The 25,657-nt window shown below is 48.1% G+C and overlaps 1 protein-coding gene across 6 annotated transcripts in view; it reads right to left on the minus strand.

Annotated features, from left to right (window-relative positions):
- Nucleotides 1-25,657, minus strand: part of MTMR4 (myotubularin related protein 4) — a 113,522-nt gene that overhangs the window by 42,223 nt on the left and 45,642 nt on the right. For 5 of the 6 annotated variants that reach the window (XM_054008209.1, XM_054008212.1, XM_054008210.1 and 2 more), the window contains 4 exons: nucleotides 8,037-8,126; nucleotides 1,626-1,742; nucleotides 716-798; nucleotides 215-381 (listed from right to left, as the gene is read on the minus strand). In XM_054008209.1, the coding sequence (XP_053864184.1) occupies nucleotides 215-381; nucleotides 716-798; nucleotides 1,626-1,742; nucleotides 8,037-8,126 (457 nt within the window). Of the gene's footprint in view, nucleotides 1-214; nucleotides 382-715; nucleotides 799-1,625; nucleotides 1,743-8,036; nucleotides 8,127-13,416; nucleotides 13,612-25,657 lie in introns of those variants that run through there. The other variant, XM_054008208.1, reaches the window with a different exon arrangement.

Here is a 25,657-nt window from a genome sequence, read left to right on the forward strand (position 1 = left end):
GAAGATAATGCCACCTCCTAGCCAGAGGAAGACGGACAAAGCACACCTGGCCATAGCTACTCTTTGTGTAGCAAAGGACTTAACAGGACCCTCCAGAGGGATTTGGGAGGTGGCTGCAGCAGAACACAAAAACACAGCATAATCTGGGTGTGTGGTTTCCCTCCTCCTGGACACACCATGAGGGCTGCACCAAGAAAGGGGCTGGTTGGCTCACCTGGGTGGCACAGATGTGCATGCTGATCCTCCTCATCGGCACAGACCCCCAAGCACCAAGCATGGTAGGCGAATGCAAACAGATCTTCAGGCTTTGCAGGGCGGGCAATGGCTCGGCTCAGCCTCTTCAGCCATTCCTGGCACTGCTTAAAGGTGGAGAAATGGCACCTGCAGGACACACAGGTTCAGTAGGGCCAGTCAGGATGGATGGACAGGACATTCCACGGCCTTGCAGTTCAACCAGGGGAGGAGAGGGAGATCCAACCGCCTTGGGAGGACCAAGGGGCTCTGAGCTTCCCATCAGAAGACTGGAATGGACGGATGGACACGTGCACGCGTGCATACATACACGCACGCGCACACACACCTGAGAGCACCCTCCAGGATGGCAGGGCTTGACTCAGCAGCACAGACTAGGGCAGGGATTCCCCAAGGTCTGCTGGCCACCCCCGTGGCTGGAGAAATCTTACACTGTGGCAATAGGAGGGAACTATGCAGCTACCTGACCACTTTGGAGTCCTTGCAGATGATGTGAAGCTGGAACATGTCCCGACTCTCCACGCTTTCCATCATCCTCAAAGGCACCTGAAACAGAAAAACGCAGCGAGTCACTTGACAGCATGGGATGTCCCACACCAGCAGGGACCCCAGCCTGACACTCTCTCATTGTGCATCCCAGTCAAGGCTCTCTGAGCCTCTGAGCAGCAAAGAGAACCCCCCATTTACATAGCTTCATGATGCACAATTTAGAGTCTCCCCCTCAATCCCCACCCTGTCCTCCTCTCTCATTGTCAGGGAGGAACAGACTAGGGAGGGCAGAACAACAGGGGTGCCTGGAACCAATGGATACGGCCTAGCGGGCAAAAGAGGATCACAGATGCAGAAAAGACAAGGGCAGCAGGAAAACAGGGGACTGAAGAAACTCGAGAGTAAGGCACTGTGGGACGAGGCCTCAAACTACAGCAGCGTGGGCCACAGGTCCTGGCATCACACCCCTGGCCTCAATAGAAGAAGAATCATGTCTAGTCTGGTCTGCAAGAACATTTTTCACCGGTCTTAAACCCAACTGCTGGGGGGATTAGAGCCTGCAAGAAAGGAGAATGGCAAGGGAGAAGTCTGACCATCACCCACATGCCAACACAAAGGTCTTCACCCCATGAAGGGGAGGGACAGCATTTCTGTGACTTGCCAATGGCACTGGAGTATGTCAGGCTGCGTGCCTCTTTAGAGATGCAGCTTCTGCATCACAGGGCATGTGGCCACCTACTGCAATGACTCCAAGACCTAATTTCATGGAGGATGAGGAGAGACCTGAAAGTGGTTTCTGCAGCCACAGAATACTGCAGCAGCCTAAGAAAGCCAGAGGCCTCGGTTGTGAGTAACAAACCAGTGACAGACAGAGCTGCACTTACGTTGATCACAGAGTCTTTCAATTTGATATGAAGCCGGTAGTTGGAGATGGCGATCACGGCATCATTAGCATGGCCCAAATACTCCACACCCTCACCCTGCAGCACAGTGAATGGGACCTGCAAGGGAGGAGAGACAGTCAGAGCAGCTGTCAGACAAACACACCCACAACTCCTTGTGCAACGGGGAGCCAGCTCTGCTAGTGCCTTCTCCAGGTTATTTCCACATGAAATCTGTAGGACACAGTGATCTCAGTGGAACCTGAGAGCAGGCAGCAGGGCACAGTGCACCGCCCCCCATGAATTCACCTCCCAAAGCTCTTCTGTGTGAAACGTGGGGCCCACAGTGGAATGTGGTGCTGAACAGCATCGCTACAGAACTCGGAGAGGATTGGAAGTGTGTTCACAGGCAAGTTTGCTGGACTGACCTGCAATTTGACTCAGCAATGCTTGGGCCCTCAAAGTCACCTTTCCAGGAACATCTGGTTTGTGTTCATACAGCTTCCGGGAGAGCTATTTGTACCACAAGCACTGGTGCTCCTGCCCTGTGCAGACTGGCAGCAAGGTCAGTGGGTGGCAAGGAGAGGGATTTAAAGTCACTGGCTTTCTCACAGTAAACACAGCACTAGCATAAGCAGCAGGTGGAAGGGGAGGGATCTCAACGAAATCACTTGTTTGGAGGCACTTTGCATGTGTCCCAGAACAGGAAGCAAGGTGTCTGTGTAGCCCAAATTGAATCACCTCCCCAGACAGCACCGAGCCATGGAATGGTCCGGCAGTGTCGTGTATATGTAACAAACAATTAGTTGCAGCATGAGACCCGCTGGCCACAGCCCAAGCAACTAGAGGAACCAGACACGGGATCTGGCCACAATCTCTGCAGACAGGACTGTACACGAACCACACAATCACTTCTGTGGCTGCCGATAGAAATGAAAGTGCAAGACTAATGGACAGGCCATAAACTAGGCCTCTCTCTCGCTCTTCCTCAGTCAGGAAGTGACCCAGCTATTTTAAAACCTGGAGGCCACGTACACAGCCAGATATAATGTTCATCTTGTGCAAAAGAGGGGAGGGAAAGATCCAGAATAACCTAAAATTGGCCACCGCTGTGCTCTCCCTTCTCCCTCCTCCTCAGCGATTCAAAGCCCAAAGCTTTGTTAAGGCAGGCTCCCTCTTCATAAAGCTAGGACATCCGATCACAACATGTGATTTAGGTGAGCAAATCTCACAAAAATATCAAGTAGCCATAGTGTTCAAATCACAGGCTGTAATGTGCCCACAAGGATTTGACTAAATTATTCCTTACAAATACTTTAATCAGCTCCAATTCCCGTGTTTTAAAACAGATATTCTCTCCTGTTTAATTTCATATACTTTGGTGGCCTACATGAGTGCTGCCTAAACACTGAATTTCCTGGCTCTCCACATTTTTTTAAGTCATTAAGGATTTCTCCCCTCTCAAGTTATTTGCAGGGCCGTCGATTAATCACAGTTAACTCACATGATTAACTAAAAAAAATTAATTGCAATTAAAAAAATTAATCCCAATTAATCACATTGTTAAACAATAGAATACGAATTGAAATTTATTACATATTTTGGATGTTTTTCTACATTTTCAAATATATTGATGTCAATTACAACAAAAATACAAAGTGTACAGTGCTCACTTGATATTTTTATTACAAATATTTGCATTGTAAAAATGATAAAACAAAAACAGAATTTTTCAATTCACCTCATACAAGTACTCTAGTACAATTTCTTTATTGTGAAAGTGCAACTTACAAATATAGATTTTATTTTGTTACATAACTGCATTCAAAAACAAAACAATGCAAAACTTTAGAGCCTACAAGTCCACACAGTCTCTCGTTCAGCCAATCACGAAGACAGACAAGTTTGTTTACATTTACGGAAGATAATGCTGCCCTCTTCTTATTTACAACATCACCAGGAAGTGAGAACAGGCGTTCGCATGGGACTTTTGTAGCCAGCATTGCAAGGTATTTACGTGCCAGATATGCTAAACATTCATATGCCGCTTCATGCTTTGGATACCATTCCAGAGGACAAGCTTCCATGCTAATGACACTCATTAAAAAAAAATAATGCATCAATTAAATTTGTGACTGAACTCCTTGGGAGAGAATTGTATGTCTCTGGCTCGATTTTACCTGCATTCTGCCATATATTTCATGTTATAGTAGTCTTGGATGATGCTCACTGCGGATTTGACAAAACGCAAAGGAAGTACCAATGTGAGATTTCTAAAGATAGTTACAGCACTCAACCCAAGGCTTAAGAATCTAAAGTTCCGTCCAAAATCTGAGAGGGACGAGGCGTGGAGCATGCTTTCAAATGTCTTAAAAGAGCAACACTCCAATGCAGAAACTACAGAACTCGAACCACCAAAAAAGAAAATCCACCTTCTGCTGGTTGCATCCGATTCAGATGATGAAAATGAACATGCGTCGGTCCGCACTGCTTTGGATTGTTATCAAGCAGAACCCGTCATCAGCATGGACGCATGCTACAGCAGTGCCATGAGAACGCATGTTCTCACTTTCAGGTGATATTGTGAACAAAAGAGGGCAGCATTATCTCTTGCAAATGTAAATAAACTTGTTTGTCTGAGCAACTGGCTGAATAAGAAATAGGACTGAGTGGACTTGTAGGCTCTGAAGTTTTACATTGTTTTACTTTTGAATGAAGTTATTTTTTGTACATAATTCTACATTTGTAAGTTTAACTTTTATGATAGATTGCACGACAGTACTTGCGTTAGGTGAATTGAAAAATACTATTTCTTTTGTTTTTTACAGTGCAAATATTTGTAATCAAAAATAAATATAAAGTGAGCACTGCACACTTTGTATTCTGTGTTATAATTGAAATCAATATATTTGAAAATGTAGAAAACATCCAAAAATATTTAAATAAATGGTATTCTATTATTGTGTAACAGTGCGATTAATCATGATTAATTTTTTTAATTGCCTGATAACATTTATAAATAACTAGGGCTAACAACCTTAAAGGGCACCATCAACTTAAAAAACACTTCTGCCTGAAATCTGTGTACTTAAGAGTTTCATGCAATTCCAGAGATTTTACCTGACAGAGACTGGGGAAAACTATTCTCTTTTTGCAGTTTACCACCAGTTTTTGGCAGCACTTTCTGTCTAGTCAGTCGCTGTTTCCCATGTTCATGTGGCTCTTTCACATGGCAAATGAGCAGCAAGAAACTTTTTAACAATAGGTTTGTAAAGTTATAACAATTGGAAGGGGGTAATCATGGAACAAACTAACAGGTGGAGCAACTGTCACAATTTCTAACTCATTGTTTGAAGCCAACTTTATCTCAAGTTGATGGTGTCCCTTTGAATCCTACTTTAACTTAAGAGAATAGTACAAATTTGTGCATGTGAATTACTCCTTTGATGCTGAACTGTAAGGTCCGTCAGCAGAAAGCTATTGTTGCAGTGTGCTCAGCTATATGCAGTTCTGTTCAGGATTTGGATTAGAGCAGGGGTCTCAAACTCAAAATGACCACGAGGGCCACATGAGGACTCGTACATTGGCCCCAGGGCCGCATTTACTGACACCTCCCACCCTGCCGCCCTCGGCCCCGTCCCCACTCCACCCCTTCCATGAGGCCCCGCCCCTGCCCCGCCTCTTCCCACCCCCATTCTGACCCCTTCCCTGAAATCCCCACTCCAACTGTGGGGTGTGGCGGGGGCTCAGGGCAGGGAGTTAGGGTGTGGGGTGGGGCAGGGTGCAGGAGGGGTGCAGCAAGGGGTCGGGGTGTGTGCTGGGTGCGGCAGGGGGTTCAGCTGTAGGAGGGGTTCGGGGGGTGGGCTCCAGCCCAACGCGCACTGGGGGCAGGGCAGGCTCCATGCCTGCCCTGCCCCCACACCGTGCCACTCCGGGAAGCCGAGGGAACCTGGGGAAGGAGGGGCGCAGGATGTGTGTGGCTGTTGCTTCAGGCACCGCCCCCAGCAGCTCCCATTGACCGCGGTGTGTGTGGCTGTTGCTTCAGGCACCGCCCCCAGCATCTCCCATTGACCGCGGTTCCCAGTCAATGGGAGCTGCTGGGGGTGGTGCCTGAAGCAACAGCCACACACACCCCTGCGCCCCTCCTTCCCCAGGTTCCGTCCGCTTCCTGAAACGGCGCGGGGGCCGGGCAGGGCAGGCAGGCAGGGAGCCTGCTCTGCCCCCGGTGCGCGTCCGGCCGGAGCCGCTCTAGGTAAACGCTGGGGGAGGGCGGGGGGGCCGCGAGGAGCTTGTGGGCTGCAGAAAATAACCCCGCGGGCCGCATGTTTGAGACCCCTGGTTTAGAGGACGTGCCTCTCACAGAATGATGAAATGACAGACCAGTCGTCCCGCCCATATTCTTCTGTGAACTTCCTCGTGATCTGACCCCACACCATCCCTCTCACAAACCAGTATCTTCCGTTTTCCATGACCCTCAATCTCCCACCCCTGATTCATTCCTCAGCTTAGGGCCTATGAATGTAGTTCAGCACGGCACTGCCGTCTGGCCAATGAACTTGGGAACAGTAGAGCAGCAAGTGTGAGCCTGGCTCCAGGTACAGGAGGAGGACAGCAGACATGTAAGGGAGTGGACTGCGCTGAAAGCAGCAGGAGAATCAAGCAGCTTTGGTCAGAGCATCCGTGACACTCTCCTTGCTCGCATAGGTGCCTCCATGGCAGCATCTATATCTATATATCATCCCAAAGCCTCTGCAGGGGTGTCTCTCCTTCCAGTCTGTGATGTTGCACTCCACATGATTTTATGGAAATATGCTAATGAGTGTGAATATAATGTAACTGGAATATGCTTCATGCAAAAGGTCTCTTGTAAGGTATCATTACGAGGCTTATAATCTACTGAATGTGGTCATTCTATTTGTATGAATGTATCATTCTTGTATCTGAAACTAGGAATATAAAATATAACTCTGAGGTCTGATTGTAGTTATGCAAAGTGTGGGCCATTAATGGTGGTTTAGGATCTTGATGGCTCCCATCAACTAGGACAACTGATTGTAGATGGCTCTGTTTGCTTGCAGGCCTTCCTGTGAGTCAGGCTGGGAGGAATGAAGGCTTGAGGGTCTCACAGGACATATGACCATGTCACCTGGGACTGAAATCCATCTTAAACCTGGTGCTTTTCCATTTAGAAGGAGGGGTGGGGATCCAGAGAGACAAAAGATTCCCGCCTTGTACCAAAGCTATATAAGAGGGTAGAACAGAACAAAGGAGACTGCAGTCAGGAGAAATCCCCGAGCTACCACCTGAGCTGGAACAAGGACTATACCAGGGGAAGGACTGGGTCCAGACTAGAAAGGAGTCTAGCCTGTGAAAGAATTTTATTGGACCATCTCTGAGGGTGAGATTTACCTGCATTTAGTTTCCTACTGTATTAGGCTTAGACTTGCATGTTTTATTTTATTTTGCTTGGTAATTTACTTTGTTCTTTCTGTTATTACTTAGAACCACTTAAATCCTACTTTTTATATTTAATAAAATCATTTTTTGCTTATTACTGAATCCAGAGTAAGTGATTAATACCTGGGGGAGCAAACAGCTGTGCATCTCTCTCTATCAGTGTTATAGAGGGCGAACAATTTATGAGTTTACCCTGTATAAGCTTTATACAGAGTAAAACGGATTTTTGGGGGGGTTGGACCCCATTGGAAACTGGGTGTCTGGGTGCTAGAGACAGGAGCACTTTCTAAGCCATTTTCAGCTGCAGCTTTTGGGGGACGTGGTTCAGACCTGGGTCTGTGTTTGCAGCAGACTGGCATGTCTGGCTCAACAAGGCAGGGTTCTGGAGTCCCAGGCTGCCAGGGAAAACGGGTGCAGAAGTAGTCTCAGCACATCAGGTGGCAGTCCCATGGGGATCTCTGTGACCCAACCCGTCACACAGCCGCTCTGGTCTGCGCCTCCACAGTACGACAAAGCCACAACATCACACACTGGACCAGATCTGTTGCTGGATGCTTAGTGCCACATTGAGTCAGTTTGGCCCTACAGCCAGCCTAAGTGGCCCAGGAGGGTCTTCCATCAGCAGAGAGTCAGCGTAGATGCTATTGCAACACTCACTCCCCTCTCGCTGACAGCACAGCAGGAGAAGGGAGCATGCCCAGGACAACTCTGCACTACGTCATTCCTCAGTTACGTTCCCATCCCCTTGTGGTTATGGCAGCACAGTATAAATCAGAACATCTTGGTGTGGAGGAAGAGGAGGGTCGGGAGGAGCACACAGCAGCCATGAGTCAGCAGCCTGCAAGCTCAGGGAAGAAGCCTGTTCTCTGAGGGTAACCTCTACCACTCATGAGCCGGTGGCCTGGGATTTACACAGTGTTCTCCAGTGGATGGTTTCCTGGGTTCTTACATCCTTACCTGTAAAGACTCTTCCTCCTTAACCAGCTCTTTTGGGGGGAACAAGTCCTTGGCCTGGATGTACTCCAAACTGGGAGGGCCTTCTTCACCCTGCATTCCAAACAGAACACACACTCAGGCAAGAAGAGTCTGGGAGCAGTTTGAGGTGAATTGGACAAGTTGCTCCAGAGTTATGGATTTGGAAAAAACAGTGGTTTTTTTTTTTTCACTTTTGAAAAGTAACTTTTTTAACCTCTCAGACATCATGGACTAATTCCCACTTTGTTATAGACATTGCTGTTCAATGAGAATACAGCACTAGATCATTTTTATTAGGTCGAGTGGAAACCTATGGAATTAGATGATAAAAGATTGATACTTTGGAAGCTCCATGAAAGTCTCTGAACATTTAACCTCCATGAGTGGTCTTGTGGTGCTTACAAACTTGAAGTCCCATGAAACAAATACTGAGGATAAGACTGTGGGAATTTCCATTATGTACCTAGAACAAGATTTTCAGAAGTGACTAGAGATTTTGGGGACCTCCATTTCTGGTGCCCACTTGAGACTCTGTAAAGAGATCTGATTCACAGAGGCCATGTTAGGATACGTCGAACTGGGAACCTCAAATCACTAGCAAGTATGGAAATCTCACCCTACTTTTCACCCACTTCTAAACTGTGCAAAATGGCAATTTTTTCCCTCTCTCATTTAAGGACTTGTTTCCTTCCTTAGAAGAAGATTTTTTTGAAGTAGATATTAACTAGACAAGGTAACACTTTGGGAGAAATGCAGTTTAGAAGTCTAACTTTCATTGAAAGATCTCTTGTAAACTAATTTTCTTCTAGAGTCTCTCAAACTGGTTTTATTCATTGGTCATGAGTGAGGTCTAGGTTTGGAGAAAACACACACACACTTCACAAATATCAAAAAAACAAAAGCTTGTGACTTTAAAATAAAATACCTTTGTATTGTGCCTGAGCCGTTTGGGGAAGAAACTTGAAATCTGGCACAAGGCTAGTCTCCATGACAGACCATGGTGGCCTAGTTATTTGACCAAGTTATAAGGGTTTAAATATACATATCACACCAGCACAGTAATTTCATACCAGACTTTTAAAATGAAGATATCAGCACTCTCTAGTGTTGAATAGTATCAGAGGGGTAGCGGTGTTAGTCTGAATCTGTAAAAAGCAACAGAGGGTCCTGTGGCACCTTTAAGACTAACAGAAGTATTGGGAGCATAAGCTTTCGTGGGTAAGAACCTCACTTCTTCAGACGCAAGTAATGGAAATTTCCAGAGGCAGGTATAAATCAGTATGGAGATAACGAGGTTAGTTCAATCAGGGAGGGTGAGGTGCTCTGCTAGCAGTTGAGGTGTGAACACCAAGGGAGGAGAAACTGCTTCTGTAGTTGGATAGCCATTCACAGTCTTTGTTTAATCCTGATCTGATGGTGTCAAATTTGCAAATGAACTGGAGCTCAGCAGTTTCTCTTTGGAGTCTGGTCCTGAAGTTTTTTTGCTGTAAGATGGCTACCTTTACATCTGCTATTGTGTGGCCAGGGAGGTTGAAGTGTTCTCCTACAGGTTTTTGTAGATAGCCTTTCCTGATATCTGACTTGTGTCCATTTATCCTCTTGCGTAGTGACTACGCAACTCTCACTACGCAAGAGGATAAATGGACACAAGTCAGATATCAGGAATGGCTATCTACAAAAACCTGTAGGAGAACACTTCAACCTCCCTGGCCACACAATAGCAGATGTAAAGGTAGCCATCTTACAGCAAAAAAACTTCAGGACCAGACTCCAAAGAGAAACTGCTGAGCTCCAGTTCATTTGCAAATTTGACACCATCAGATCAGGATTAAACAAAGACTGTGAATGGCTATCCAACTACAGAAGCAGTTTCTCCTCCCTTGGTGTTCACACCTCAACTGCTAGCAGAGCACCTCACCCTCCCTGATTGAACTAACCTCGTTATCTCCATACTGATTTATACCTGCCTCTGGAAATTTCCATTACTTGCGTCTGAAGAAGTGAGGTTCTTACCCACGAAAGCTTATGCTCCCAATACTTCTGTTAGTCTTAAAGGTGCCACAGGACCCTCTGTTGCTTTTTAGTGTTGAATATAAAACTCAGAGACAAAGTGCACATGGACTCATCCTTGTTACTCATGGGGGAATTTTGCGCTACTGCGCAATGCCAAATTTTGCAGAAATTGATGTTTTTGGCACAGAATTTCCTTTCTCCCACAGAAATGGGCTGCAGTGCTGCTGGCCACCACTAGGGGGCCACGGGAGCCAGAAAAGCCCAGCTCACACATAGAAGACACTGCCAGGGGGAGTGGGAGAGAGCTCGAGGGTTCCTGGCAGCTGCCGTTCCCAGCATGCCCTGAGGGAAGGAGGTGGCAGTGCGCGGGAAACTCCACACAAGTTTGGGACCGAGCATCAGGTGGCTTCTCCCACTGGATCCCTGGGCTCTGGGAGGTATGGCAGTTGGTGTCTGGGCTGGTGGGGGAGGGCTGCAGCTGGACTTTGGGGGAGAGTGTGGGTATCTGTCTGAGAGGGACCGGCAGCTGGGCTCTGGGGGGGAGGGGCTGTGGGTGTCTGGTCCCCCAGCTGAGCAGGGTGCAGAGAGGTAGGGAGAAACAGGATCAGAGAAACAGGAACTGGGCTGTCATAGGGGTTTCTTTAACTCTTTACTCCTGGTGGAACTTTTGTGTGTGTCTCCATTGTTACGGACATACTTGCTGACAGGTATTTTGAAATAAATTATCAAAATAATTGAAACTGGTGTGATTATGTAGTGTTACTTTGACAAATAAAATGTGCAGATTTTTAATTTTTTGGCGCAGAATTGCCCCAGGAGTATCTCGTGTAGCACAGAGTGCAGGCCCAGCACCTCACACAAACACACACCATGGGCCTAATACTACTCTCTTCCCCGCAACCAGAGCGTGCCCTCCCACACACTCCACAATGCACAGAACATCGGGCTAACACTTCACACACCTCCCCCCCGCGGGGCACCGTGCACCAGCTAGCACCTCACACATCCATGTGTGCTAGGGTAACCAGATGTCCTGATTTTATAGGGACAGTCACGATATTTGGGGCTTTGTCTCATATAGGCGCCTATTATCCCACACCAGATTTTTCACACTTGCTCTCTGGTCACCCTCCTATACGCACAAAGCACACACTCCCAAGCCCTAGCACTCTGCCTGGTGCCAGAGCAGTGTGCTATCAGCTCACACACAGGCCTTGGGGTTCTCCCGAGGGCAGCCGACAGACACACCCACCTGGCATGGAGTGAATAGTACTTGTTCTAGTTTATGTCTAGATAATCTGTGGCCGTAGGGTCATCAGACCTCCACCTTGGCATTCACTAAGGCCCAGAACTGCTAGCCATAAAGGTAGCAAGGAGCTCCACTAGCATCTGGGTAGCACAATAGGGATGTGAAGCAAGCTGCAGCCCACCACACAAGGGGCTCTATTAAGGTGCTGGCTCAGTATAGGTATGAAACCAGTTCTGAGAGCCACCTTCTTCCCATCACTTACAGGAGATGCTTTAATCCAGCTTCAAGAAGTTCTGCAGCCTGTTTGCATAGGGGTTGGGTTGAGCAGTTCTGGTGGCCCCTTCTGGCCTTGCAATGTATGGATCTGTGGGTCCCCCGGCTCATCCCATTCCTTCCTGGGCCTTGGGGCGAATGGGATTGCCTGCATTGCCCTCAATATGCTCATAACACTGCAGCTCTGCATTAAGATAATGACTAATCCAGTGTCATGCTTCAAGGTTTCAGCCAGCCAGTTGCCTGTAGGGATCAGGAAGGCATTGTTTTCCCAATGCACAATTGGCTACACATATCTGGGATTTTTTTTTGTCTTCCTCTGAAGCATCAGTGATTCTCCACCAGCTGGAGATGGGACCCCAGGCAGGCTGGACCAGTGATCTGAGGTGACACAGGGAATCCTTTCTAGCTGCCAGGCTAGTGTGTCTTGGTCACATGCTCAGAGTCCAACTGATCACCAGACTTGGGGTTGGAAAGGAATTCCCCCTCACCTCCCACAACAGATTAGCAGGGATCTTGAGGTTTTTATCACCTTCCACTGCAGCTCGGGGTCTGGCTCACCTTCTGGGACCAGCTGCGCACATCTCACCTAATCAGCTCCCTGTCATTGCAGGGGTTGTGGCCATCAGTAGCAACTCAGTCTCTCCTGTTCTCCGCCTGTACGCAGCTTAATCTCCTGGTGACTGAAATGCTTTGGTCTATTTTAAGACTTTGGGCTCCATACAGAGGTCACTGGATGAAACTTCATGGCCTACCAGATGATCCACTTGCCCCCTCTGGTCTTAAAGTCTATGAAACTTCCCTTTCAGTCACTATAAAAACACGGCATCACTCCCAGCTGGAAGCCAACTCACTGTAATTCCCTAGTGACTAGCCACGTTGCAGGTGCCTGTATGTAGATAACAGGGAGACTTCCACAGGCTTCTGCCCCTACTGGTCACCAGTAATGAAGGGGGAAGGCTCCCTGGAGAGTCTCCAGGGGAACAGCAATGGCTTGGAGCAAGAGCCCTGCAAGCCACCAGTCAGCTCCCACCCAGCTTCACTCGCTGCTAGCCAAGTAGTGATGAAGCAGGAAAGCACAAAGGCAAGGCAGTAGCGGTGTCACTCCAGGGGACAGACAGTGAGCAAGGCCTATGGCCAGGTGGCTGCAGTGTGCCATCCCCCAGAAGTGGGTACCTGGACTGCCACACCAGACATCACTATGCCGCCCACTAAGTAATGCCGGGGAAGGGGTGGGAGCAGCCCCTGGAACAGAACTAAACAGAACTTCAGCCAGCCGTGTCTCCTCATTTCCTTCCCAGCATGTCAATAGGGTGGGAGCTCTGGGATCGCCTCCCTATTTGTCCCCTTCCCAGGCAGCATCAGGCAGGGGGGGTACTCAGGGATTCCCCCCAGGTGCCTGCTGTTGTCACACTGTAATTTTCCAGCTGCAGACAGGGGCTGGCTAGGAGTCTGCGCAGCACAGCACACTCAGTCTGGCCTCGCTGGCTGACTCACAGCTATGGGCTAGTTCGAGCTGTGGCCTCGGGAAACTGCAGGCAATCGCTGCAGGACTAGTAGGGTCCAGGGCTTCTCCCAGGAGCCCGTGGAATCAGTGGGATGGAAGATTCCTTCCCCCAAGAAAAAGCAGCTGGGGCAGAAGGAGAGCAGCATGTCGAGCCCAGGCAGGGGAGCGAGGATCTGCAGGACGCCCAACTCAAGGACAGGCTGCGTCTGGGACGGCTGCCCCTTCCCTGCCTCAGGACAGGCGCTGGAGAGGAAACCTGGCCTGCAGCCCTGCATGCAGACACTTCACAGACAACAGGGAGGAGAAGAGAAGGCACTTACAAAGCAGTTGAGCATGGAGCAGGAACTGCGGCCCGGCAGACTCATGTTCATTTCCAGAGGTGACGGCTGGGCTGGGCGCACACAAGCAGCATCGCCCTTCTCTGGTCCTTTGCTGCTGCCGGCAGCGCCTCTCACACAATCACACCCGATTAGTGCAGCCTTCCCATCCCTCACAGGAGGGCAGGCGCATCCCTGCTGCAAGCGACTACAGCAGCTGTGCCTGCTGACAATGGAGGTGGGGGAGGGAGGGAGGGTGGAGAGACTCCACCTACCTCCTAAGGAAGCAGAGCAGGCCCTGCCATCTGAGTGCCTCCTTGACAGACTGCATGGAAAATGGAGACACCAGCAAACCGGCCAGAAGGATTCACCCTCACACGCAGAGCCGGGATTCTGCTGACACATCCCCCCTTCAAACTGAGCTGCAAGCGGACTGAGAGGAGCCTGCTGGGAAATGCAGTCCCGGCCTGCAGCACAGCCCAGAGGCACCTGCCACACAGCCAGCATGTGCAGGAATGTGCAGGAACAATAGCAAGCAGCTCGCTTTGTGCGCTCACCCTGAGCCCCTCCTCCCCCACGAGGGACCCCAGGGCCTGGCTCCAGCTCCATGCTTGCTGCTTGGGGATACTCAGTTCCACAGACCCACAGCAACTGGGTCCCAAACCTCCCTGAACTGCAACTCACCAGTGCTCACAGCCTTCCCCACCCAGCAGATAAACTCTGCCTGATCAGGCGGAGGGGACAAAGGGGCTGTCCTCTCCCACCCTACAGCCTACAGCTTCCACAAGTACACACCCTCTGTGTCCACTGCCCTGCCCAGGCAGAGCACAGAGCACTTAGGGGGCACTGCCCCATTGGCCTTATCTACACTAGGGTCAAAATGTAGCTAGCCCGAGGACAACTGCCCTGGTGTTAGCCCAGCTGGAAGCCCTAGTGCAGACAAGGCTCCCGTGGCTGCCAGCACTTTTCACGCTGTATCAATCAGCCTGTCTGAACAGTTTTAAACTGACTGTTTAAAATGGCTCTCGGAGCCTCGCCTATGCCAGGGCTCCTAGTGCTGCTGCCCCTCCCCAATGCAGCTGCCCCTCGCCCCCCCCCACCCCCCCGTTGCTATTGAGGCAATAGCAACAGTGGGAAATGTTCAGAAAATCTCTCCAGTGCAGACAAGCCTCTTCGCTCTCACAGGCCAGTGAGCATTGCCTCTACCATCACCTCAGGAGGGGTTTCTTCCTGTTGACTAGCAAAGGTCTGCTGCAAACAACAAAGATGCTAATGCTTTTCAAAGAAGAGGTCACAGGACTCCTTTACAATGGAAAGAAGCGGTCACACACACACACACACACTCTCTATATAAATTGTGGGTTTCTAGTTCATATTTAAACAATGAACAAGGGAGAACTTCTGTCATTTACCTGTAGAGGAGCTCGGGGGTGGGGGGGGAGAGGGGGCGGCAAATGGGGACAGTGGATTAGCTGGGTGTTTGACAAATACAGCAGGAAAGTGTGTAACAAATGATTTTGGGGGGAGGGATAGCTCAGTGGTTTGAGCATTGGCCTGCTAAACCCAGGGTTGTGAGTTCAATCCTTGAGGGGGCCACTTGGGGGATCTGGGGAAAAATCAGTACTTGGTCCTGCTAGTGAAGACAGGGGGCTGGACTTGATGACCTTTCAAGGTCCCTTCCAGTTCTAGGAGATGGGATATCTCCATACCAAAAAAAAAAAAAAAAAAAAAAAAAAAAAATTATCCTGGTGATTATTCGCCAGTAAAAGTGTTATGGAACCTTCTCTCTAGATTTGTACCTACAGAACTGGGTGCTGATACAAGGCAGAGTTAAGGTTGTTCATCAAGACTTCGCTTTGAATTTCCATACTTTAATATCAGCTTTAAAAGAGCTGAACAATCGGACCTGACCATCTGCCCGCTAAGCTCCTGTGCTTGTTCTGCACTTTGAGACGGCGGCCCATTTAGAAATCTTTAGTTAATGAAGTTTGGTCTTTTAAAAATAAGTGTGTACACATCTCTTAAAACAAAACTCCTGCAGAGCAGCTGAGCCTGCCCCCAGCTGGAGACAGACCTGAAGCTAAACCCACAGCAGAATTTTGGGAAATTTTAGCTCCAAACTTTGCAGGCTTCTCTCTGTTTTCAAGGTGGAAACACAAGTGCAGCTTTCCCACAAGTGAAATAGTGCTATGGTTCCATATAATTAACCAAGAAGGACACAGCCAGTGCTCTCAGAATAATTAGCATGGAAATGAGAATGATACATACAGAGCACAACTTCCCTGAATGGGTCATGGGGAACAGAGACTCCTGAACACGAGTCTCCAGGAGCCTTGCCTGCCTAGCTTACTGGAGACCTTTTCTAAATGCTATCAAGTCATGACCGTCCTTGGCTGGCAGTGTCAAGGAGCATTCTCCCCACCATCATGCCTGGAGGGAGTAAAGCGTGGTGGAACATTACAATGCCCTTATCCACATGCCTCCCACAACTCCAGTCAACGCTGCTTACTACTGCCCTTTGTTTAGTGTCAGGGTGTTAAATGTACACACTGAAAGTTAGATCCAGCTTCCAGCATGCAGCTCCCTTCACTGCAACTTCCCAAAGCATTGGCCCACCAGTGCCTGTCAGCCACAGCTCAGAGGGCCAAGGAGGGAGACGCAGCCAGAGACAGGGAGAAAAGACTCTCCCTTGGGGGCTGGGGAAGGAAAGTACTGGAAGGGAAAGGATGGAGAGGAGAAAAGAGTTATGGGGAAAGGACTCCACTGTGGATGTGGGGAAAGAGAACAGGGGAAATTCACAGAAATGTGGCAATGTAGGGGCATGACTGGCCACGGCTGGGGGGCACACAAAGGGGTGTTTGAGGGATGGAGGGGGATGGCTGGCCATGGGCAAGGGGCACAGAGATGAAGTTAACAGAGGATGGGAGGTTTCACAAAGGTATTTACTTTAATTGTCTCTCAATGGGACATTTAACTTGAGTAGTTAAACAGTCACATTCTGCAATCAGACACGACTGCAAAATGAACCTCATGTCAGTGACCTTTTACACCTGACCCACAGACCGGAACTGATCACTATGCTGCATGTGGTGTAGCCACTCTGTGCCGACAGGAGAGAGCTCTTCCATCGGCATAATAAACCCGCCTCTGTGAGAGGCGGTAGCTGTGTCGGCGGGAGAAGCGCTCTTGCCGACATAGCTCTGTGCACACCGGAACTTAGGTCCATTTAACTTTGGTTGCTCGGGGGGGAGGGGGAGAAGGAGGCTTATTCACACCCCTGAGTGACGTCAGTTATACCAAAGTAAGTGGTAGTGTAGACCTGGCCTTAAACAAATTTCAGGCTCGGCAATTTCTGAAAGTGTCTCCTTTCCTATGCCCAACCCCACCGGTCGAGGTTGGAGTAAGTTAACCATATCTTAAAATTTAAAAAAAAAAAAAAAATCACAGAATTATTTGGTCACTTCATTTAGGGATCTGAAATGTCCCCAGGGATGACAAGTGACCACTGACCGTCACTCCTGCCCGCTTCTGGCTCAGGCGAGGCAGGCGTACGTCTCTCTCGGAGGAAGGGTGTCTGAATGAGTTTACCATGAAAGACTAAACACATCCCTAACATTTCCTCTGAGCAGCAGCACAGCTTTGGTAGTGACTGTACTCGTTCACTGCAGATCCTGGTCAGCACCATGAACGCTTGGTGCCACTGGACTTTTTCCTGTAATATGTCGCTCAACGGGTAGTGATCAATGGCTCCGTGTCTAGTTGGCAGCCAGTATCAAGCGGAGTGCCCCAAGGGTCGGTACTGGGGCCGGTTTTGTTCAATATCTTTATTAATGATCTGGAGGATGGCGTGGACTGCACCCTCAGCAAGTTTGCAGAGGACACTAAACTGGGAGGAGGGTAGATATGCTGGAGGGTAGGAACAGGATACAGAGGAACCTAGATAAATTAGAGGATTGGGCCAAAAGAAATCTGATGAGGGTCAACAGGACAAGTGCAGAATCCTGCATTTAGGACAGAAGAATCCCATGCACTGCTACAGACTAGGGACCGAGTGGCTGGGCAGCAGTTCTGCAGAAAAGGACCTAGGGGTTACAGTAGACGAGAAGCTGGATATGAGTTGACAGTGTGCCCTTGTTGCCAAGAAGGCTAACGGCATTTTGGGCTGTATAAGTAGGAGCACTGCCAGCAGATCGAAAGACGTGTCATTCCCCTCTATTCGACATTGGGGTGGGGCCTCATCTGGAGTACTGTGTCCAGTTTTGGGCCCCGCACTACAAGGAGGATGTGGAAAAATTGGGAAAGAGTCCAGTGGAGGGCAACAAACATGATTAGGGAGCTGGAGCACATGACTTATGAGGAGAGGCTGGGGGAACTGGGATTGTTTAGTCTGCAGAAGAGAAGAACGAGGGGGGATTTGATAGCTGCTTTCAACTACCTGAAAGGGGGTTCCAAAGAGGATGGATCTAGACTGTTCTCAGTGGTACCAGATGACAGAACAAGGAGTAATGTTCTCAAGTTGCAGTGGGGAGGTTTAGGTTGGATATTAGGAAAAACTTTTTCACTAGGAGGGTGGTGAAGCACTGGAATGGGTTCCCTAGGGAGGTGGTGGAATCTCCTTCCTTAGAGGTTTTTAAGGTCAGGCTTGACAGAGCCCTGGCTGGGATGATTTAGTTGGGGATTGGTCCTGCTTTCAGCGGGGGGTTGGACTAGATGACCTCCTGAGGTCCCTTCCAACCCTGATATTCTATGATTCTAATTCTACCACTTTCTGTAGTTAGAAAAAAAACAAACATTTTGACTGATGAAAGGAAAGAACAGGCCATGTCAGGTGTCCCACAAAAAGTTCTCAGGACACCAGAACATCATATGAAACCAAGACTATCCTATTAAAAGCAGGACATATGGTCTCCAGGCCTGGGGACACTGCATCTCTCTGGGTGTTCCCCACAACTGGCCAAAAAGGCCCATGCTTGGCAGGCTCTGGGTCACATTACCAGCCTTTAGGCTCAGTCAGGCTTTTCAATGACTATATGAAATTTGCTTACTGGATGCTTTGGGTCAGGAAAGTTTTATGAAAAGCAGGTTTTTCAGGAGTTACTGAAAACAAATAAAACACAAGTCGCCCAGACAATGTCTCAAGCCTTTGCATGCTCCCTGCAGCATCTCCAAGCCACGTGGGATGCCATCCAGAGTGGTGCCCCTCCTAACAATGGTGTATAACAATAATGCTGTATGAGCATCAGAGAAAGGAACCAAGATTCTCTCCAACCCCCTGACCAAATAGTGACTATGCTGAGCACTGCCCCAGGACATTGAGAACATTCACTCATGCCACGCATTTCAGCAGGAAAAGCTTCTCTTCACACAGAATCAATTAGTAACTTTGAGAAAATGGTGCATATTTATTCAAGCTGATATATTTTTGCCTCAATCTCATCTCTGCCCTAGTTTACAAAGCATGTTGGGTCTTTAGAGTTTGCAGCCTTGAAACCAGGCTGTTTCCCAGTAAGGGGTACAGAAAAGTGTAAAATATTTATGAGTTTCTAACAAAAGGTGTATTTTTACTTCTCTAGCTCCAAAATGGCTAGGTTCATTTTCTTCAAGCTTGGCAAGAAATTCTCCTCTGGCCTCACAAAGTGCACCGGTTTTCAGACCAGGGGAGGGTGCTTGGTAACGTTACAGCGGAGCACAATATAGGGTTTCTAATAGGACAGTGGTTGCATGCATGACTAATAGAGCCACTAGCTAATGCAGCTCCATAATCAGAGAGATTAGAGGCAGCAGACTTCTTAGATCGTTCTGTGTCTCAGGGCCAATGCAGGAGCATGCTCCATGTACGCTCTCCAAGCGCCTGAACCTGCACGGCACTGAAATCATTGCCGATTTTGTGAGAGTACAGGCTGCAGGATTGAGCCACTATTATCACTTCCATTTCAGGGTTTAAGAGACCAACCAGGGGGGCTTCCTCCAATTCCCTTGGGAGATTCTGCCATTTCTTTGATCTTGGGGGTAGGAAAGTTTTCCTGATGTTCTACCTAAACTGTCCCTTTCTTAATTTCATCCCATTACTCCCTGTGTTGGACTAAATAATAATTCTCTCTCCCTTTTCACAGACTTTAGATATTTGTAAACTTGTGTCCTACTTCCTAATGGTTGTTTGGTTAAAATAGACCTAGTTAGCACTTTGAATCTGAAAGAGATTAAAACCCTCCAGCCCTTTGATCATTTTTGCTGCTCCTCTCTGAGCTCCCCTCATCATGTTGATCCCCTTCTAGTAAAACTGAGCACAAAACTGAAAATAATTGAATATAATGCTCCTGGTCCAGTCTCATTAGAACCACGTAAAGAGGGATTCGCTGTCTACCTGCTCTGAGACATGATCACTCTGCAGGATTTGTTACATTCAAACTCCTATCTGATTTACTATCCCCAATACCTCTACAGCTGGTTTCTTTCAGCATTACTGCTTTCTAGCTTACTTCCCTCCCATTGATTTTGTATGATTTGGATTATTTTCCCTCAGAAAGGTTTTTTCCAATCTCATTTTGTTACTTTGTGGCCACATTCCTACTTCCTCCACATCCGTTTGTATTTTTCTTTCCTCACTGCTGTTTGAAATTCCTCCCAATTTAGTCTCATTTGTACCATGGTGCTGGCCAGGGTGCCCGGTGCCACTGCACCTGCTGTGGCACCGTCAAAGCGGACTGCCCCGCCTGACTTGCCTGGCCCACCGACTGTCGACTTGGAAGGGAGGCCGGGCTGGCATACGATCTACCACCACCCTGGGATGGAGATGAGTGAGGCGACGTGAGCTGTGCCGAACCAGAGACTCTGATCCTGGCATGGAGGAGTGGGAGTACCGTCTGTAGAGGCTGCTCTGTGAATGGCTCCGATGGGCGGATCCGCGATGGTGGGGTACCGGCTATCAACGCCTGGGGCTGCGGGAGCAGTGCCGTGGCGGGGACCTTGAATGGCACGAAGAGCAGGACCGGTGTCGACGTCCATACCGTGAGGGGCTACGATAGCTTCTCGGAGATAACAACCTCCGGTGCTGTCTGTCCTGGTCTTGGAGGGGCACGCTCTCATAGTGAGGTCTACGTTCCCTCGAGGTGGAGCGGTGCCTGGAACCCCTGCTGTCCGGCACCCAGCCAGACAATCTGGTGGGGGTCAACGGAGACAGGTGCGGGCTGCGCACGGGATGGTCACTGTGCAGAGAACGGCGTCAGGAAACTTTCCTCGACTGTGAGTGGTACCATCCAGGCGGCGACTGTGGGGGTTCAAGTGGCTTGCCTCTGGACCGGGGAGCTGCTGACGTCGATGCGACCAGTACCGGTAGAGACGTAACATCTCGAGCTGCCTGCAGGGCCTCCGGCATGGAGGGCACCCGAATGTGGCCACTGGCGTCTAGGGAGGCCAGGTCAGATTGGGCCGGGCTACTCCGCTCGACTTGAGTCGGAGGCCGCGAGGCTGATGGTGATCGAGAGCTGTCCAACGTGGGTCTAGTCTCTCCCCCAGCTTTGCTCCAGTGCATTGGCGGATAAGACCTCTTCTTCTCCTTTTTAGAGAGTGTCCCGTGGACGGGGAGCAGTGCCGACTGGTGGAGGACACCGTTGGGTCGCCGCGCACCGATGCCATGGTGCGTGGTGATGGCTCACAGTCATATGTCCCGCTCCTTCTTGGTCCGAGGCTTGAAGGATCGCTGGGATGGGTTTCCCCCAGACAGCGTAAACAGTCCGTATGTGGGTCACTCACGGGCATAGGCCGTTTGCAAGCGTCACACGACTTAAAGCCCGGGGCATGCCCTGACCTGGGCGCACTTAACTAATCTACCTAAACCTTTCTGGGGGGTGATAACTACAGGTACTAACTACGAACTAAATGAAGTCCAAAGAGGGAAGCTACAGCAGAGCTGGAGCAGAGCAGTTCTGAAGCACCTTCACTGGCAGCAAGAAGGAACTGAGGGTGGGGGGAGCGCACAGTGCCCCTTATACCGTGCCATGGAGGCACCACTCCAGGGGTTGCTGGGGCACTTCCCTATGGGTACTGCTAAGGGAAAATCTTCCAGCACCAATGCACGTGGCGAGCACACACACCTACAGTGGAATGCCCATGAGCACTCGAAGAAGAACTGCACGTTTGAACTACTTCTAGCTGGTTTGCATTTAAGCTAATTGAGGGATCTTGTGAAACCCCCTTGTCCTAATACAACTGTTTTCTTGATGCTGATCGTGACAGCAAATGCCTGACAGGCACTGAAAGGTCGTCCATGAGTTCTTATAGTAGATCTTCATCGTGGGCTATGAGGGCAGCAGCGAATAGAAGTTCCCTGATGAGCACCTTTTTGACTTTGATCTTTGACTTAAGTCAGACAGGTTGAAGAGTTTCCCATTTAATACTGCTCCATCTTGCATGTCCTTAAACGCAGAGTTCAAGAGTACCGAGAAGAAGATTCCAAAAGTGTAGGGGCAAGAACACATCCTTGCTTCACTCTGCTTTTCATCTCAAAGCTGTCCAAAGTGGACCCGTCAAACTGGACAGTTGCTCTCATGTTGTTGTGGAATGAACATATAAGACTCAACAGGGTTGGTGGGCAACCTATCTTTTCTAGTATTGCAAATAGACCTGCTCTGCTGACTGTGTCAAATGCTTTGGGTAGGTCCACAAAGGTGATGTACAATAGTCGGTTTTGCTCTCTGCAGTTTTCTTGGAGTTGAAGCAGAGAAAATCTCATGTCTATAGTTGATCTTCCAGCCCTGAATCACAGGGTAGACATGAACTGTAGCTGTTGCAGTGGCCCTTTTCACCTTTATTTTTATACAAAGTGATGATGTTTGCATTGCGCATCTCTTGTGGTACCTCATCATCTTTCCAGCATTTAAGTAGCAGCTGATGAAGATATGGTAATAGGCTGTCTTCCCGCACTTGAGGATTTCCGCTGGGATGCTATCTTTTCCAGGAGCCTTGCTACTTGATAGCAAATCAATGGCCCTGCTTAGTTCTTCTACAGTGGGCTCCATATCTAGCTCTGGCATGACCTGTAGAGATGGTATTTGGTCCAGTGATTCGCTGGTAATGTTTCTTGTGAGTATAACTCTGAATAGTGTTCAACCCAACAAGACAGCTCACTCTTGCATTAATGTAGCATTTTATATTTATGTTTTGTAGTTCATACTTAAGGACAGAGGATAATAGATTAAGACACATGTATAATAAGAAAAATAGGAAAAACAATACTACATATGTCAAGTGCAATTTGCTGGAAATGTAATTTTGCATTTCCTGATTTCTTGCAATTGTGGAATCTTCGCACTGCAATTTTTGCAGATTTTTCTAAAAAGATTATTAAAGAAGGAGTAGAAATATCTGGTGTTATTCAGAACTCACTGCCACAGGTTTTGCTAACAAAGTTCATAAGCTAGTAGGTCTACAGTTACTTGGGTTTTACTTCTAACAAGGTCTACCTGTAAAGCTCATCACCTTGCTAGAAAGGCTATTCAGCTTCCGATTAACAAACTCTGCTGGATTCGTCACCAGAGTCAATCAGTGGCAGTGCTCTGGAGAACTACGGCTTGTGGCGTTTACCAGCACAACTTGTCAACTGCATTAAACAGCAATTTGCTACTGCATTAAATAGCTATAGGTGCACACATATCCACAGTTCCATGAACACCTTACATGTGACTGACAACATTCCCTATGGTGTGGGCACCGAGCCATATGTTCAAATGTTAACCTTGATTTTAAAAAAGCTTTTTGAAATGTCAAAAGTTCAGTCATTTTGTAACTAACTCCTCAAAATAATGGTGTCCAATTTTCTTATGCAGGAAAAGTACTTTGAAAATGACTGAGGGGATTTGGTGCAAACCTTCTTAAAATAAACCAAAGCAAAATAAATTAGACAATCTGGCTTTTGATAGAGACCAAACATTTCAGCACAAAAGCTACAGGTCTTGGAAAACATAAGGTCCATCTAGCCCAGTATCCTGTCTTCCAACAGTGGCCAATGCCAAGTGCTTCAGAGGGAATGAACAGACCAGGCAATCATCGAGTGATCCATCCCCTGTTGTCCATTCCCAGCTTCTGGCAAACAGAGGCTAGATACACTCAGAGAATAGAGATGAATCTCTGATCATCTTAGCTAATAGTCATTGATGGACTTATCCTCCAGGAACTTACCTAATTCTATTTTGAATCCAGTATTACTTTTGGTCTTCACAACATCTCCAGCAATGAATTCCACAGGTTGACTGTGTGTTGTGTGAAGAAGTGCTTCCTTTTGTTTTAAACCTGCTGCCTATTAGTTTCATCGGATGACCCCTGGTTCTTATGTGAAGGGGTAGACAACACTTCCTTATTCACTTTCTCTCACGATTTTATAGACCTCTATCGTATCCCCATTCAGTGATGTCTTTTCCAAGCTTCAAAGTCCCAGTCTTTTTAATTTCACCTTGTCTGGAAGCTGTTCCATACCCCTAAGCATTCTTGTTGACCTTTTGTGTATCTTTTCCAATATCTTTCTTCAGATAGGGGGACCAAAACTGCACACAGTATTCAAGGTGTGGGCATATTATGGATTTAGAACTGTGTTTCTCAAACTTTTGTATTGGTGACCTCTTTCACACAGCAAACCTATGAGTGCGACCCCTCCCCCCCTTATAAATTAAAAACACTTTTTTTGTATTTAACACCATTATAAACGCTGGAGGCAAAGCAGGATTTGGGGGTGGAGGCTGACAGCTCGTGACCCCCCATGTAATAAATTGAGGGTCACAAAGTTGAGAACCCCTGTTTTATATAGAGGCATTATGATATTTTCTGTCTTATTTATCTCTTTCCTAATGATTCCTAACTTTGTTAGCTTTTTTGACTGCCACTGCACATTGAGTGCCTGTTTTCAGAGAACTATCCACAGTGACTCCAAGATCTCTTTCTTGAGTAGTAACAGCTCATTTAGTAAATATAGATGTAAATATAGTTGGGATTATGTTTTCCAATGTGCATTACTTTGCATTTATCAACAATGATTTTCATGTGCCATTTTGTTGCCCAGTCACCCTGTTTAATGAAGTCCCTTCATAATACTTGGCAGTCTGCTTTGGACTTAACTATCTTGAGTAGTTCTGTATCATCTGCAAATTTTGCCATCTCACTATTTACCCCTTTTTCCAGATAATTTATGAATATGTTGAACAGCACTGATCCCAGGACAGACCCCTGGGGGACACCACTATTTACCTCTCTCCATTTATTCCTACCCTTTGTTTCCTGTCTTATAACCAGTTACTAATCCATGAGAAGACCTTCCCTCTTATCCCATGACAGCTTACTTTGCTTAAGAGCCTTTGGTGAAGGACCTTGTTGAAGGCTTTCTGAAAGTCTAAAGTACACTATATCGACTATATCAGCCGATTGAAGTCACTAAAACACAGGATTGGGGACTTCAACGGCAGAGTCCAGGGAAGGGTCTTACGGCCTGCATCATGCAGGGGGTCAGACCAGATGATCATAATGGTCCCTTCTGACCTTAAAGTCTATGAGTCTATGAGACTGGATCACCCTTGTCCACATATATGTTGACTCCACCCCAAAGAATTCCAATAGACTGGTGGGGCATGATTTCCCTTTACAAAAGCTATGTTGACTCTTCCCTAACAAATTGTGTTCATCTATATGTCTGACCAGGGCTAGCGGTTGCCTAGGACGGCAGCTATGATTTTGCCACCCTCGGCGGCAAGGGGTCCTTCCGCTCCGGGTCTTCGGTGAAAATTCGGCTGCGGGTCCTTCACTCGCTCCAGGACCCGCCATTGAAGTGCCCCGAAGACGCGGAGTGGAAGGACCCCCACCGCCGAATGCTCAGAGGAGGAGCGCTGTGCCTAGGGCGGCAAAAACCCTGGCGCCGCTCCTGTGTCTGACAATGCTGTTCTTCACTCTGGTTTCAACCAATTTGCCTGATACTGAAGTTAGGCTTACTGGCCTGTAATTGCCGGGATCGCCTCTGGAGCCTGTTTTAAAAATTGATGACATATTAGCTATCCTCCAATTATCTGGTACAGAATCTGATTTAAATAATAGGTTACATACCAAACTTCGTTATGATCATGTGAAAACTGAGAGCAACAAAAGAAATCATTTTTCTATTTTAACTACAGCAGAAAATTTGGGTTCCACTGTTAGAATCCCTACCTAGACCAGCAGTTCTCAAACGTTTGTACTGGGACCCCTTTCTCAGCAAGCCTCTAAGTGC

The sequence above is a fragment of the Malaclemys terrapin genome, chromosome 18 (genome assembly GCF_027887155.1).
Source record: "Malaclemys terrapin pileata isolate rMalTer1 chromosome 18, rMalTer1.hap1, whole genome shotgun sequence".
Classification (NCBI taxonomy): domain Eukaryota; kingdom Metazoa; phylum Chordata; order Testudines; family Emydidae; genus Malaclemys; species Malaclemys terrapin.